Raw genomic sequence first — 16,524 nt, 5'->3', positions numbered from 1 at the left:
TGCTCCCCTCCCCTCCGGCCAGCTTAAGCCCACTCCTCCTGAGGTTGCTGCAGGGAATCAGGTAGCTATGCCGCTGTAAACGCTGGTCTGCTCGGACATGCTATTGTTTGGTGGGGGGTGGGGAGTTATGTTTTGCACAGGTTTGGACGGGCTTTGGAATGAAACCTTTCTCCCCTGCCATGTTCTCAGAGACTCCTCCCCCACCCCATCAATTCAGAGGTTAAGAAGCCTATCAGGTGAGACTTCAAGACCTAAGACAAACCAGGGCTGAAGCAGGATGTTGAAGGTCAGCGGAAGAGGGTGTGAGGAACCCCAGGACACTGCTCGGATACTGGAAATGGAAGCCATGCCCCCCCCACACCCTGCTAACACAGACAGTGGTCTTTAGCAGCACCCCCCTATAACCAAACAGATGTCATAAAAACAGGGCAGAGAGGGCTCCTGCTTACAGACTTCCAGGAGTGTCTTAGAGCTGAACATTCACGGCTTCGCTATAATGCACGGGGAAAGTAGAGAAACATTGACACAGCAATAAACGGGGGCAAGACGGAGGCGGGTGGTGCCACGCCATCTGCTATTGTTTGGTGCAGAGAAAATTAATCTTTGAAGGCATTTCATTTAACTTTGCGATATCTCGCAGTCTGACATCTGATTATTTCAGCTTCTGATATTTGCCATCTTCCCCTTAAATCTAAGAATGGTGGTGGGCGGGGAGGGGAGGGGGGCAAGTCTAATGGGAGGATAGCTCCATAGCAGGTGGATGATCTGGACCCAGGCAAGCAAAAGTCACTCCTGGTCACAATGAGAGGCTTCCCACCTCCACACCCACTTCCAAAAGACTTATATGTGTTACCTTCCAGAGCAAGGCACCGGGGTGGGCTGGATGACCAGATAAGGTTGTGTAAGCATTCAATGTACCCAGAACCCTCGAGTTTAAATCCAGGGAAGCAGCGATAGGCTATCACAGTTCCCACGGGGAAGGAGGTCTGGAACTCCGAGATGTTCACGTAGCCATTGGAAGAGGCTAGAGGTCTCAGGCAGCCTGTGAAACGTCAAGGAAAGATGAAAAGGTTTTACTAGGCTGCCTTTGCACACATGTAAAGCAAATGGCACAGAGGAACTCTTTGGGATTGTCCCCTGGCAAAAAAAAAAAAAGCACTGCAGACTTGGGTTATATGTAGACAGAAGTTTCCTGGGATATTTGAAACGGTACCACAAGGGTCAGATAAAGGGTTAGAAGGGAAGAAGGGGACAAGTGGCATATGGATTAGCACATCCCTAGCCAGGTTAGGCTGTACCAAATGGAACCCCAGCATCACTTGAGGGGCTTTTGCAAAACAGTGGTGCCCAGGACCCATGCCCAGGACGAGAGCCTGGGGGTCATTATGTGTTTATGAAGCTCCCCATGTCGTTTAAGGTGACCTCAGGGATGAGGGCCACTGAGGCACCCTAGGAGGCAACAGACATTACAATGACTAGTAGTTTGTGACTTGGGCAGGTTATATTCCATCATGGGACAGAATCCTGCTTGAGCTGGTACTACTACATTTCTGGATATCTGGTTTTAAGTAAAATAGGTTAAGAGTCTTAAAGTGTGCTGGTTTTCAAGCTGGAAATTTCTCCAGAGGGCTTGACAGACACAGACTCCAGCTCATGTGTCTCAGCAGGTCTTGGTGGAGTCCAAGGATATGCAATGCTAATGGCCAGGTGGGAGGGCCTCTGAGAAGCACAGCTGTGTAATGGCTCTGTGCACCAAACAGAACAAGTTGTGTGCTATCAGAGAAGATGGAAAATTGGACCCTGGGTCTAAATCACTGGCGGCCTTTGGTCTTGAAGACTGTGCCATTCCTAATGGGACAGAATCCTGAGTGTGCCATTCCTGCTGGCATAGAACTGTAGTGAGCCGAGTCATGACACTGGAGGGCACAATGACATCACAGGGTGATATTCTTCCAGGGGGCAGGCATGCGTGTGAAGCAAACAATGTATAATGAAAACGCCTGCTTTTCTGTCTAGCTGTCGAGCAAAGGGTTTGGAGTCTGTGCAGAGCAGCAGATGGTCAAGCCCTCCTCTAGAGCTGGCTATCTTAGACACGGGTTTTTCTGATTTTGTTTTTTTCGAGACAGAATTTCTTTGTAACTTTGGAACCTGTCCTGGAACTTGCCCTGCTGACCAGGCTGACCTTGACCTCACAGAGATCTCTCTGCCTCTGCCTCCTGAGTGCTGGGATTAAAGGCGAGTGTCACCACCGCCTGACTAGACACTTGTTTTGAGGGGCTCTCTCAGCAAGCTGCTTTAGTGCCTGCATACCAGAGTAAGGAAAGACAAGAGAGCCCAGACAAGACAAGAGAACTTAGGGACAGTCACTCACAGTTTTGATTGTGTGATACCTACCTCACTGCTATGACTTGGGCTACCCAGGCCCACAATCTGAGAAGGCCTTGACCCAGAAACAGTCAGGATGTTTCCTAGACCCTCCCCTCACCCCTCAAAGCAGCAGAACTCAGTATCTTTTCGCTCCATCTCATGGTTTTCTCAATCCCTGCTACCTCGGGGTGTGTGTGTGTGCGCGCGCGCACGTGTGTGACAATATTACATGTGTGGAGGTTGAAGATTGATGTCAGGTGTCTCCTAGTCTTCTATTTTTCTTTCTCTGGTCTCTCTCTCTCTCTACAGAATCACTCACCATACCAGGGGAACACTGTCTTGGCTAGGTTGGTTGACCAAGAGCTTGCCCTGTCTCTGTACCCCAGCACTGGGCTCTAGATGCTTGCCACCATGCCAAGCCTAGCTTCTGTGGTCCTGGAGATCCCAACTCAGATTTTTATGCTTGCAGGTACTTTACCAACTGAGCCACCTCTCATGTTCCCTCCTTTAGATGGTTCTTAATCTTCCTAAGCTAAAAACTGGTCATGTTTGCAGCAAAAGTGAAGTGCAAAGAGTCGGAAGGAAGAGTGGAAATCAGGAAGAAATGGAATCAGTAATTGAGAAACAGCAGATAAATCCATTAACAGGAAGAAAAGGAAGGCATGGGATGCTTACACAGTTCAGCTGGCTGACACGGTACCAGGAGGGCCCAGCACTCCTTGCCATGATGGGGCTCTAGTTCCAAGCTGTGTGTGGGGAAATGCTGGGCTTTCCCAAATCATAACTGATTCGAACCACAGTGATCAGGGCAGGCACACACTCTCCAAAACCTTAAGTATCCATTAAAAAAAATGGCCTCTGAACAGCCTGCCCTCCACTCCTCCTGAGGAGATGGCAGGAGCTATAATTTGTGCAGCTAATCAGCACTGAGAGGGAAAGATATGCTCACTCTTGGTTGGAGACAGCCCATCCTAAATATAACAGTGGGGAACAGGCTTCAACTCAATAGTTCAATGGGATTTCCATTTGCACTTCTAGATAATAGAGAGATGCCTACTGGAGCTTTAGCCCCTGGATCTATAGGTGCAAATAAAAGTTCTAGAATGAAATGTCACTCTTAAGAGCCAATTACAATTCACCAGGGGGCTCGGAGAGGTGCCAGGCTGTCTGCGGCAACTCAGAAATCCTTCTTTCTGTGCTGTACCAGCCGGGCGGCCAGAGGAAAGCTGGCAGGGTGGCTGCTGGCGGGGCCGTCTCCAGCAGCAATCACGCACAGGACGGAGAGTTCTGAGGCTGGGGCCTGTGGTGTCGGAAGTGGCACATCTCTTAAGAGTAACCAGCTGCAGGCCCGGTGATGTAGGCCTATCAATCAAGCTGTTTGGGGGACTGAGGCAAGAGCAACATAAGTTCAAGGCCTGTCTGGGTTATGGAGTGAGTTCAGGGCTAGCCTGGGCAATTTAGTAAGACCTTCTTTCAAAATTAGGAGCAAAAAATGGGAATGGGGCATTGCTCAGAAGCATGGCGCTGAACAGCATGGGCAAAACCTTGGGTTCAAATCCCAGTAATACCGTAAAATAAAAATAAAAAGAAGAAGGTCAGTGCTCATGCCACTGACCTAGAAAAGTCATGTCTTGAGGAGAATTTGAGAAAGGGAGAGGGACCCAGGTTGGTCAGGCAGAGCAACAGTGAGGTACATTATCTGAACTCTCTAAAATAACACCCTGACAGGCCACATGGAAAAGAATTCCTAAGGAACACAGTGTATTTAAGCAATCAAGTGGGAACTGGAAAGAATGAGAGGGGGCAGAGAAAGGATGTGGAGAAAGCAGGACAGCAGGGAGTGGCTGCAGTCTGAGGTGACTTTCTTCCCGCGCCTCCAGCCCTGGAAAGGATTAGTGTCTGGAATGACTCTGTGGCTAATGATCTTTATTTGCATGAGGCGCCCAGCCCAGGCGCCAGTTGCTTGTTTGGTAGGCAGTCTCTGGACAGATAAATAAATCCATGTCTCTTTTAGGGCAGGCTAGGGACACAGGCCACAGGACAGAGTGTGACGGCTGGGCTCCTCCTCTGTCCTCCCAACTCTGAACCCTTCGTTCCTTCACAGGGTCGCAACTCTTAAGCTCTTGTGCAGGAAAACAGTCTATTTCAGAGGATGGGGCACACAACGCAATATCAGGGCCTGCCAGTTGTGATTCCCCAGCACCAAGCTGACATTCTTCTCAACTTGAACATGCCGGGGCTTTTGGAGCAAATCTGAATGGCCCTCCTTCTCTCTCAAACTATGAATTATGCATTGTTTGTTTTTTGGTCCTTTAGACCAAGTCACATGTCAAAAAATAAAATCAGAATTAATGTGAACTCAAGGGCTTATTTTCAAAAACAGGTTCTTCTGTACACGGTGGCTGGGGCAAATATGAAAAATGTGGAAGGGTAAATATTCGCTGGGTGTTTTGGATGTGTCTGAATGTGACTATTTCTCTGCTTTTCATGCATTATAAGAAGGGATACTATTGAAGAGAAAACAGTCTCTTTAAGATGGGCTTGATATGTCCTCACCACTACTGAAGAAATATTGCACCCTGCAGTTTCCACTGAGCAGACAACAATTCATCCATGCATTCACAGCCCAGCTACAAAGCCTCCAAATTATTTTTAATTTATTATTATTACTATTGTTGTTGTTCGTGTGTGTGTACGCATGTATGTGTCTGTGTGGGCATGATGCATGTGCACATGCTCTTGGGCACACATGCGCAAGCCGGAATGCCTATGATGGTCAGTGCAATCCAGAGACCAAACTCAGGTTGTCAGGCTCATAAGCGAGAGTGTTTCCCTGCTGAGTCCCTTCAAGAGCCCAATTCTCCTTAAACTATTTTATAGTTTTCTGTGGAAAGGGAGTGATTCCCAACATACTGAAGAATAAGGTCTCTCCCGTCTAGATTGGGAAATCTGGGTATACAGTGCTGAGTCACCATAAGGAGCAATAAGATTCTATGAGAAGTCACTAAAAGACAGGCCGGGACCTGGGGGGGGGGGGTGACTTTGTATCTTTCTGCCATAATCTCTGTGGCTACGTTAGAGGATCATGTACGTGCACCTTCTTCAATGAAGTCACAAGTACAGTTGACAGCAGGGGCTCCCATCTCCTACCTTGACAGATGGGCAGGTTATCCCATGTTCCATCATCACGACATAATGAGACCATGTTGTATAGGTCAGGGTACCGGATCTTGAATCCCTCATGACAGGTGATGATTAACTTATCCCCATGTCTATATGTCTTGTTATGAATCTCAGCATCTTCAATTTGGGGGATGCGACAGTCTGCAATAAAAGATGAATGTTACTTTGTTTTGCAAATTTAAAATGTTAACTGCTTTGCCATGAAGCCCTCAATTTCAGCCCTGGTCTCAAACTATACAACAAACAGATGCATGGTACTTCATCTGTCACCAGACTCAGCTGACAATGACAAGTTCACAGCCTGTGTCAGAACTAACAGGAAGAGGGACCCAGTGAGCATGGATTTCCTCATAAAAAGAACTTTATCTGCCGCCTCCAACCCTTCCTATCTGTGGTAGTTCAAATATAATTGGCCCCCAGAAGCTCATAGGGAGTGGCACTTTTAGGAGGAAGTGTGCCACTGTGGGGGTGGGCTTTGAGGTCTCCTACACTTAAGTTATGCCCAGTGTGAACTCCAGTTCACTTCCTGTTGCCCATGGATCAAGATGTAGAACTCTCAGCTCCTTCTCCAGCACCACATCTGCCAGCACGCTGCCGTGTTTCCTGCCATGATGATAATGGACTAAACCTCTGAAACTGTAAGCCACCCAAATTAAATGTTTTTGCTATATAAAAGTTGCTGTGGTCATGGTGTCCTCCACAGCAATTGGAACCCTACCTAAGACACTACCAGACAGTTGATCTTCTGAATAATTCTGAAATGAATGAAGAGCTGGCTGTGTTTCCGACAGGCTTTAACATGGTGCAGCCTGTCAGGCTGGTTGCTGCACCTACCCAGGCATGGTGCAGGGCCTCGATGAGCACACACCATGTGCAGAACCACACGGAGCCTGAACTGTCCTTCCCTTTGCTACCAACACTTCCCGTCTACACTTTGAGCTCTTCAAAGAACGCTAGGCCAACATATACTCTTGCCAACCTCCTAAGGTTCAGGACGGTCGGGCATACTCTATGCTCACACAGAGTGACTGAAGCCAAGTGAAAAGGAGAAACAGGAGAGAGTTAAAGGGGCAGTGAGGACATGCAGAAAAGCACGCCAAGAGTGCAAAGACAAGCTACTTCCACAATTCACGGTGGAAACAATCTGCAGTGTTCCTCCCTGCCACATTGGGACTCTGCTCGTCCTACCCCTGAGCACCTCACAACAAGTCCCCTCTGGTTCAAGTCACATCAACCACTGTGTGTTTTTCCCCATCCCTCTTGAGTACGTCTCTGTTAAATGCTTCTGATTTTGGGTATAATATTTTAGTGTTGGGGATGGGAAGCAGGACACAGTGCCTTCTGGGTAGATGTTCTATCTCGAGGTTTTACCGGCAGCCCTGAGAAATGTTTCTGATCTTCAATGCACAAAGGTTTATGACCTAATGATGGGCTATACTTCAAATTTCTGAATTCTTAATTTTTTTAAAACAAGGCAAAAATCTAGGGGTAGTGTTTTTCCAATCAAAACCTTTCTCCAGAAATTCTTCAATGTGCTAAAGGATCTTTGGCTTCCGAGCTGCTCCCTAGAGTCTATGGAATGCACAATGTGGCTGGAACAGCATGAACAAGAGTCCTGTTCATCAAGACGCTTCAGCTTGGAATTGTCAGCTCTGAGGCAATGAGCCCTGGAAGCCCTGATACAGATAGAAAGGGAGGATTTCACAGTGGCTGGCAGTGGCTAGCTTTGGCTATTCTTCAAAGGGTCCATCAAGGGCATGATGGGGTTGGTGCTAGGTTCTCTAGAAGCAGCTCAGGGCAGGGCACAGCAGACTCCAGAAATCAGGGCATGAAATATGGAGAAGGCTCAGAGAGAGAGAGAGAAGCAGAGGACATTCACTGTAGATCATCTGTAAGTCCAGGCGTACCTTTATCTTTGCCACCACTAACTTGAGAGCTAGATCTGTGTCACTTTGGCACAGGTCTTCCCCAATGTATTCCCATTCCCGGACTCATTTGCACTCCTGGTGAAGAACTGCAGGGAGGGGGCACTGTCTAAAGTTCCACCAAGAAGAATTCTGGGAGTGCAAGGCCCTCTGAGCCCAGTCAGCTGATTTAGGCACACCAGGGTGTCCTCGCTACAGTCGAGGCTAAAGAGCTATCTACTGGCTTCTATCTTGCCTCTCATCCACTTTGTATCAGTCTGTGGAAAAGAATGCTCTAACTATTCAAGCTTCACCGATAGTTTTCTGAGTTAAAATAGCCTCATTTCTTCCAAATCAAGCCTAGAATAGTCACAAGGTAACTGACAACTCTCTGCACCCCAGCGCTGCCTTCCTCTTAATGGAAAATGTGAATTATGTTTTCCTCAATGGCACTAAGCAGAAATTATGCGCAGCAAGTAAAAACACATTTATCAAGGCATCTGTCTGTAAAATCTCGGTGTAAACAGTTCTTGCAGTGGTAATGTATATGTCTAAACAACCCTCCCATGATGGGCTTTAAATGTCTTTAAAAATTAACTAGCATAGTCAGGAGGCAGCCAGTGTGGGCAGTAAAGTCAATGGACAGAATGGCTACCTGGACATCACACACAGGTTGATAAAGGCTGGTCAGAGGGAGAAGCTCCCAGGCCTGGCTCACAAGATTGACTTTCCAGCCTGTGTTAAGATTAATGTGGGATGTTTCTCCCAGGTTAGGTGTGTTGCAGTGTGTGTGTGTGTGTGTGTGTGTGTGTGTGTGTGTGTGTGTGTGTCAGGGGCTGTGTGTGATATACTCTGATCAAAAAAAGAGCCTGTATGGGGTGACGCAATACCAGTCCACTACGTGGGAGAGCCACCCAGCAGTAAGGCTTTGGAGTTCAAGTTTTACTAAAGCTGAGAAAACAGACTGAGATGTGCTCGAGGACCAAGGAAAAAGCTGGTCCAGGTCAGCTCTAACAAACCTTCAACTTCAACAGAAGGAAAGGCCACCCACACCCTGACTGCTCATGCACACTGGGTGGCACCCACTTCTCCCAGAAGAAAGGGTAAGATGGGGCCTGGAATAAGTATCTGCCCTGAGGAGCTTTGGTGATGATCAATAACCACCGACCTCATTGCTAGGAAAGGAATCAGAACCTGAGTATCTGAAAATATATGTCTAATCTTCACTAATGCTGCTGAAGTTTTACAGAGGAATATGGATGTTCCTGGGATTACACAGGAGCAAGACACAGAAAAGCTCACTGTAAATGGAAAAATTAAAAGATGAAAATGAGGCTGAGGAGAGGGCTCAATCTGCAAAAATGCTTGCAAGCCTGAAGACCTGACTTCAAGTCCTAGAACTCATCATCACCACCAGCACCAGCAGCACCACCACCACCACCACCACCACCACCACCATCACCACCACCATCATCATCACCACCATCACCATCATCATCATCATCATCAAAGCCTAATGAGTGAGCTCAAGGCCAATGAGAGACCTTGCCACTCCTGGAGGATGACATCCAAGTCCAAGGTTGTCCCCTAGCTTCTACATGCCTGTGCACGCACATGTATGTGAATCCCTCCCCTAGCAATGCATGCACACTACATACCCTACCGAACCTCCCAGATCAGCGACCCAGTACGGTGCAGTGTAGTTCACTTTCCCTCCCTGTCTTGCGGTTGAGTAGAAGCTGCAGTTTGCAGCCCTTGACCAGCATCAGAATGGAATCCCGCACTATGCATCACTAACCCATGAAAACACAAAATTCAAAATGTGAAGGGAGCTTTCTACTGAGTGGGCATCGCTCCCACAGCATGGGAAAGGCAAAGCATCATTAAGCTGAACCATTGTTAAGCCAGGGACTGTTTGTCACACAACTTCCTAGGCCACAGATTCATCCATTCAGAAAAAAAAACAGACAAAGCCACGGCAAACGTATCATTAGCAAAGACTAGATGCATCTGTCAATATTTGATTCTGTCACACAGAATCCGGCCAACAGTTAGGACTCAGGTTGGCGAGCCACAAATGGGCACTTTCAGGATGTAGCCCGAGGGTATCAAAGGTTTCCATTCTGAAAGCCCTATTTCACCAGCCTACCACGGCCATTGCTGTACACTGAACCTATTAAAAACAGACTCGGTGTTATGAACAAGTCCAAAAGGAGAGATCCTGAAGCAGTGTTGCACAGTTACACTGAAGTAAGATTAATTTATTAGACTAGTCAGCAGAGCAGTCCCAGGGGGCGGGGGCAGGCGCAGGACAAATCAAAAAAAATTTTTTAAGATGTTGGTTATATGTAAAGATGCAAAACCATTCCCAGGACCATGAATATATGATGCGTGGATACACATCATTATGCTAAAGGCTCTAAATGTCTTGCCGGAAAGAATCTGACGTACATTCCCACGAACTGGCATCGGCAAAGCTTACTTATTCTCCTTATTCATTCATTCATTCATTCATTCATTCATTCATTCATTCATTCAGCGGTCCAGTGTGTCCTAGGTGTGGGGGACAGAGACGTCCTCATTTCCACTCTTCCAGCATTTGCATGAGGGATGCTTCTAACCGCAAAATTAAGAGACAAATGAGCTAGAAAATAACAGGCGAATCTCGCGACTGCGGTGAGCTCATAATGTGGTGATAAGATAGGGAGTGACTCGGGGACTCATTTAATTCGAGCAGACAGGCAAGGGGCCTCTGAGGAAATGACATTTATTAAGCTGAGACCTGAATGACAGCACAGATCCAATTACACGTGGATCTGGGAGATTTCAGGCAGAATGGTTAGGTTAGCACAAAGGCCAGAAAGGAGCTTGGAGTCCTAAAACACACCAGGGAAGACCTGTGTGTTTGGAAGATAGCAGCCAATTGGGGATGAGGGGAGACCACAAACCACACAGGGCCTGATAGATTAGGACTGGGAATGGGGTTTTATTTTAGTGAGATGGGACACTATTAGACCCTAAGCTTGTAGAAGAGTCTGAATTATATTCTCAAAAGCTTTGTCACTTGTGCTGTGAAGGAGGAACCTTGGCCAAAGGTATGGTCTTGTCCTCAGGTCCTGGAGTGTCCCGCCTGAGATAAGGACCCTTGCTCACCTAGTAGAGTCAAGCGTGCTACATAGCCTGTGTGATTTGGGATACCAAATATCAGTTCAGCTTCCTGGTGGGACTGGAGACCAATATCAGCCCTAAGTAAACAACACTGTCTATATGAAAGAACCCCAATAAAACTCCGACACTAACACATGAGTGAGTCTCCCTGGTTGTGGATACACCATCATACACTGCTGCTTGACAGAGAGGCAGGGTGGGCACAGCTCCACTGGGGGCTGGTGGCCGTGACTCCTATAGGTCATGCCCTACGTACCTCTTCTCTTGTGAGATTTTAACATGTGTGTCCCCCCTGTCATACACTTATCCACAGGGTTCACAGTTCTTCTAAGTTATGTGAGTCTGACTGAATTACTGAACTTGAAAGGGGTCGTGGAGATCCCCAGATCTGCAGACAGTGTCAGACTGGGGGAGGCTGTAGGACCCTGAACTCTGCACCATTGGATGGTATTTTAATTCATGATTTACTGGCATCCACCCACTAGCATCACTGCTTCATTCAATACAACCCAGAGAGACAGCCTTGACCAATGGTTCACTCAGGGGTAGGCTGCAGGAGTAATCAGTCCGGGCAAATGATGTCATTATAGACAATCAACACAGAGCCAGGAGAGGGAGAGGTGACAGCTATTGTTGTCCAGAAGGGAGCCTATAGAAGAGGGGGTGCTGCCGATAGAAAAGAGGGGGTGCCGACGAGAAAAGAGGTGCCACCCTGTGCATGGCTTTGCTCCATAAGCAGGGATGGTTCTGGCTGGTCTTTCTTCTTTAAAGGATGTTGACTTTGATGAAACCTTATGTAGCATTGGAACAATACACTTGACAGCTTGTGGCTCTACATAAATCCTACTGTGGAATTACTAGTTAGTTCCCTGCCTAAAACCACTAAGAAAAACACATAGACACAGACAGACAGACCCAGTGTGTTAGGGGGTGTCAAAAAATGATGGTAAGAACACTTCTCTGTGATTTGCTACTTAAAAGTACCCCCCCTTTAAAGACTCTTTCTTCTTTTTTGAGACAGGGTCGCTATGTAGCCCGGATGGCCTATGACACTGAGCTGAGCTTAAGGTACTTATCTTTGTATTTTTATATTTACAACTTAGAGAGTGGATATTAGCCGTCCATTCTGCAGGGCTAGACTGTTACACATTACATATACTGGAGTATATATGTGACATTTACAAAAACTGACCACATTGGAAATTCAGTCTCAACAAATAGCAAGTGACTGAAATTACTGAACATGTATTTGGGCCACAATGAAAATAAGATAGAAATGAATTGTTACAAAACTCCTATGTTGGAAACTGAGTAATATCCTAAATAATAAAACCATAGTTTTGAAAGCTGCTTACAATGTACTTCCTGTTTACTTAGGTAATATTATATCCTTCTGGAGTCTTTGCTAAAGTTAAAAAATAGTTATCCGCCGGGCGGTGGTGGCGCACGCTTTTAATCCCAGCACTTGGGAGGCAGAGGCAGGCGGATCTCTGTGAGTTCGAGACCAGCCTGGTCTACAAGAGCTAGTTCCAGGACAGGCTCCAAAACCACAGAGAAACCCTGTCTTGAAAAAGCAAAAAAAAAAATAGTTATAATTATAGTTTTCCTTAGTTATGATAAAAAATAATGTAAATATAGATGTTGTAACTGTAATTCTTACTTAATACCTGTCTTGTTATACATAATTTTACTATGTTAAAGTTAAAACCTTCCTTTTTATTTAAACGGAAAAGGGGAAATGGTGTGGGAAGTCCTTCTGTGTATGTTTTGCTTTTATTGATTAATGAATAAAGCTGTTTTGGCCAGTGGCTTAGCAAAATAGGGCAAGACGGGAGTTCCAAGCAGACAGAAGAGGAGAGAGTAGGTAGAGTCAGGGAGAAGCCATGGAGCCACCAGAGGAGAAAGACGTGAGCTGCCAGCCAGAACCTTGCCGGTAAGCCACGAGCCTCATGGTAAAATATAAAATAATAAAAATGTGTTAACCAAAGATATAAGAGCTAGCTAACAATATGATTAAATATGGCCAAACAGTGACTTAAAAATATAATTTCTGTGTAATTATTTTGTGGTCTGGGCAGCTGGGAACAAACAAATGGCTTCCGCCAACAGTAATGTATAGTACGCAAATAAATCTATGGTCATACATTTCTCTTTAAGCCTAAACACACACAGGAAGTCCAGCATGATTGCTCATACTTGCCAGTAATCCCAGCACTCAGGAGGCAGAGGCAGATTGGCTTGGAACTCTATGGGTTTGAAGCTAGTCAAGGCTACACAATGAGACTCAAGAAACAAAAATATCTAAGTATACACAGAAAAATTAAATTCTTAAAAAAAGTCAAGAACACACACCTTAGAGTTGGTTAAGTGAAATTTGCTGACTGGTTGTTCATATTTTCCATGTTATGTTTTTATTGTAGCTATGAGTTTATACTTAAAGTTCTATTGAATTTTGCTTTGTAAATATTGAGGTATGTTACTATATATATATATAAATTTAGGGTTATCCTTTAGAACTAAAATTAAGCATTCTTAAATGGTAAGAAAATTGATTGGTGATTAAGCCTGAAGAAAGTACAAGGATATAAATAATACAGAGTAAATGATAAGGAGATCATTAACAATAAAAGAAACAAAAGCTAAGAAGGACCAACAAGATCAAGTATTGGTCCTTTGAAGTCACAAGCAACAATCACTGATAGGATTTATCAAGAACTATGTAGTTCACCCAAGGCAAGAACAACACCCTCTTCAGTCTTCCACAGGTATCTTCTGATCTCCAAGGGCACCTAGCATGCACATGGCTCGTACACATACATGCGGGCAAACTCTCACATACTTCAAGAAATTACAAAAAACTTTCAAGAACTTACAAATATAAACAGTAAAATAAATGAATCAAATATGTCTGAATTTCTAACAGATCAATTTAAATAAACTTAAATCTTTTATCAAAAGTTCAGATAAAAATCTGAATTCTAAATTCAAATAAATAAAAGACAAGACCTCCATATAGAAAACATTATTGAGAACAACTGTTAAAGACCTTAGTAAGTAGGGAGAACTAATATAACATAGGTCTTATTTTCCTCAGAATTTTAACTATGATTTTAACTATTTTTCTTTTCTAGTTGTTATGACAAAAATACCCTGTCAGGAAGTTAAAAAAAAGGTTTATTTTCATTATGACACCAGTTTTTGGTCAGAGCAGGGAGGTCACAGAGGTCACAGACTTGAAGAAGCCGGTCACACTCACAGTCAAGAGCAGAGAGAGGATGAATGCAGCATGCTTACTGCTCAGTTCCCTCGTCCACTCTTAACACAACCCAGGACGCAAGCCTAGGGGATGCTGCCACCCATACTGGACCGGGTCTTCCTACATCAATTAACATCATCAAAGAATCACCCGTGGACACGCCCACAGGTCCACTAGATAAAATCACCCATGGACACGCCCACAGGTCCACTAGATAAAATCACCCATGGACATGCCCACAGGTCCACTAGATAAAATCACCCGTGGACACGCCCACAGGTCCACCTAATAAAATCACCCATGGACACGCCCACAGGTCCACCTAATAAAATCACCCATGGACACGCCCACAGGTCCACCTAATAAAATCACCCATGGACACGCCCACAGGTCCACCTAATAAAATCACCCATGGACACCTAATCTGGACAGTTCCTCACCAAGACCCAGGTGACTCTAGACTGTCTCAAATCACAAAACCCAACAAAGTAACATTCAGAATTCAAACTTGTTTAGACAGTTGCTGTGCCCATTCTATGATTTATATGGAAACATGGAAGGCCAAGAAGAGCCAAGGCAGTCTTGACAGAACAGAGAAAGGGGGTAAGGCTTGTGTTACAGGCATTTAAGAGCAATTACAGGGCTGCAGTCATGAAAACAGAATCACATCCAGCGCAGGACAGACAGATCAATAGAACAGAGACCGAGCTAGGTCTTCCATCTCCTGACATAGGGGGCCATGGGAATCAGGTGGAACAGTCATTGCAATGAACAATGCTACGTGTATTATATACAAACCAAGCCCAAGAAGGAGAGTTAGGGGGCTAAATATGAGGGCAGGACAGCAAGGTTCTGAGATTACAGAAGACAATACCTTTGTGTGTGTGTGTGTGTATGCATACGCGAGCACTGGTGCCTGTGGAAGCCAGAAGAGGACATCGGATTCCCCCTGTAGCTAGAGTTACAGGTAGCTGTGAGTCACCTAACGTGGATGGTGGGACTCAAACTTGGGTCTTCTGGAAGAGCCTTCTCTCCAGCCCCATAAAAATATTTTTTTAACATGACAAAGAAAACCTCCACAGAACTTTAGCATAAAGAAAAAGGCTGATACATTTGACTGCATTCACATTAAAATATTCTGTGCATCACACTGACAATAAAAGAGTAAAACCTTAAGCCACAGAGCAGCTTTGTAGCACCTACAGCAAACAAAGGACTCAGATTCAGTGTCTATAAAATCTCCTAAGAATCAATATGGAAAAGACAACTGATCAATAAATGGTTAAGCGAATTAAGCAGACACTTCACAGGAGAAAATCAGGAGCTAGCCAATAAACACAAGAAGGTTCTCAACTCTATTATTCACCAGGGAAGTGAACATTAAAGGTGGGAGACTCAGGGAGTGGCGGACATACCTCCAAAAGTGGGGCTGGGGAGGCTGACGCAGGAGGATCCTGCACTCTATGACACCGTCTCAACACAAAGCCAACCAACTAACCAACCAAAAACACAGAGACAAACTCCCAAACAAGCATCCCAGTACAAAGTTAGAGGGGGCACTGCATGCCTGCCAGAGGGTTAAGTATTGCTAACACCAAGGGGCATGTTCTGTTTGTAGAAGTTTAAACTGGTACAACCACTTGTGATCATTAGCAACATCTATTAACACAGGATATATGCATATCACCTCAGCAGCTCTACGCTCTGGTACAGAGCCAGTAGAAATAGAAGATTATCATTTGTCAATAGGGAATGTTCTGATATGCTCACTGCAGCGTTATTTATAACAGAAGACAGTTGGAAAAGTCTAAAAAGACCACCAAAATGAATCTTCAAATGATGACAAGTCTATACGTTAGAACACCAAGAAACAATGGAGACGATGCAGCTGCAGCGGTGGCCATATTACTTGTGTATTTCATAAACATAAAATTAGATCTAAAGCAATGCTTACTCTGTATGTAATTCCATGTACATAAACTCCAAAACTAGGCAAAAGGACATTCAACCTGAAACAACATGTTTAGGAATAGTGTGTGCTTTGAGGTTAAACTTCTCAATCATGAGAGGTGATTGCCACCTCTCAGAGGGAGGAAGGAGACTGGGAATGAACTTGTGGGAACGCCAGCAGTGTCCTATTTCCTCCCTGGATGATGGCGATGTTGGTGTTACCTTGAGTGTTTTCACTGTTTTGTTTCATGAACTTTCCTAGTAGCTCACCAAATTTTGCAAATTTAAACGAAGTCCTAAGGACAGCAAAATGAGTCCAGTAAGGAAATCACTGATGATGCTGCCCCGTTCCCTACCTCACCCAGTGCTGCTGGGTCTGGAGGTGGAGCCATTTAATGGAATTTCTAGGGACAAATGATTCTCTGCATGGGGATGAAGCACTGAAATTTCCCAAAGCATAAAACTTTATTTGCCAGAAAATTTTCAAGACGGTAAGCCGACCTCTTGATGTAAATTAGAGAAACTGGTGCAGGTTCCACAAAAAGGTAAGCTGTGATTTTTTTCTTCATATATGTGGATGTATGTGTACATGTTCATGTGTGTAAATGCACATATATGCTGAGTATGCATACACATGCATGTGAGGATAGTAGTTAACATCAAGTGTTCCCTTCTATTGCTCACTATTATCTATTA

General features: G+C 45.1%; 1 protein-coding gene across 4 annotated transcripts in view; it reads right to left on the bottom strand.

Annotated features, from left to right (window-relative positions):
- The window catches only part of Susd4 (sushi domain containing 4), a 130,283-nt gene that overhangs the window by 37,553 nt on the left and 76,206 nt on the right, over window positions 1-16,524 (bottom strand). For 2 of the 4 annotated variants that reach the window (XM_075989368.1, XM_075989367.1), the window contains exons 4-5: window positions 5,518-5,691; window positions 854-1,042 (exon numbers count right to left, since the gene is read on the bottom strand). In XM_075989368.1, coding sequence (XP_075845483.1) covers window positions 854-1,042; window positions 5,518-5,691 — 363 coding nt within the window. The remainder of the gene's footprint in view (window positions 1-853; window positions 1,043-5,517; window positions 5,692-16,524) is intronic. The other 2 variants (XM_075989366.1, XM_075989365.1) reach the window with 1 other exon arrangement.

This window comes from Microtus pennsylvanicus, chromosome 10 (genome assembly GCF_037038515.1).
Source record: "Microtus pennsylvanicus isolate mMicPen1 chromosome 10, mMicPen1.hap1, whole genome shotgun sequence".
NCBI lineage: Eukaryota > Metazoa > Chordata > Mammalia > Rodentia > Cricetidae > Microtus > Microtus pennsylvanicus.
This window is presented reverse-complemented; position numbering and strand designations above follow the sequence as displayed.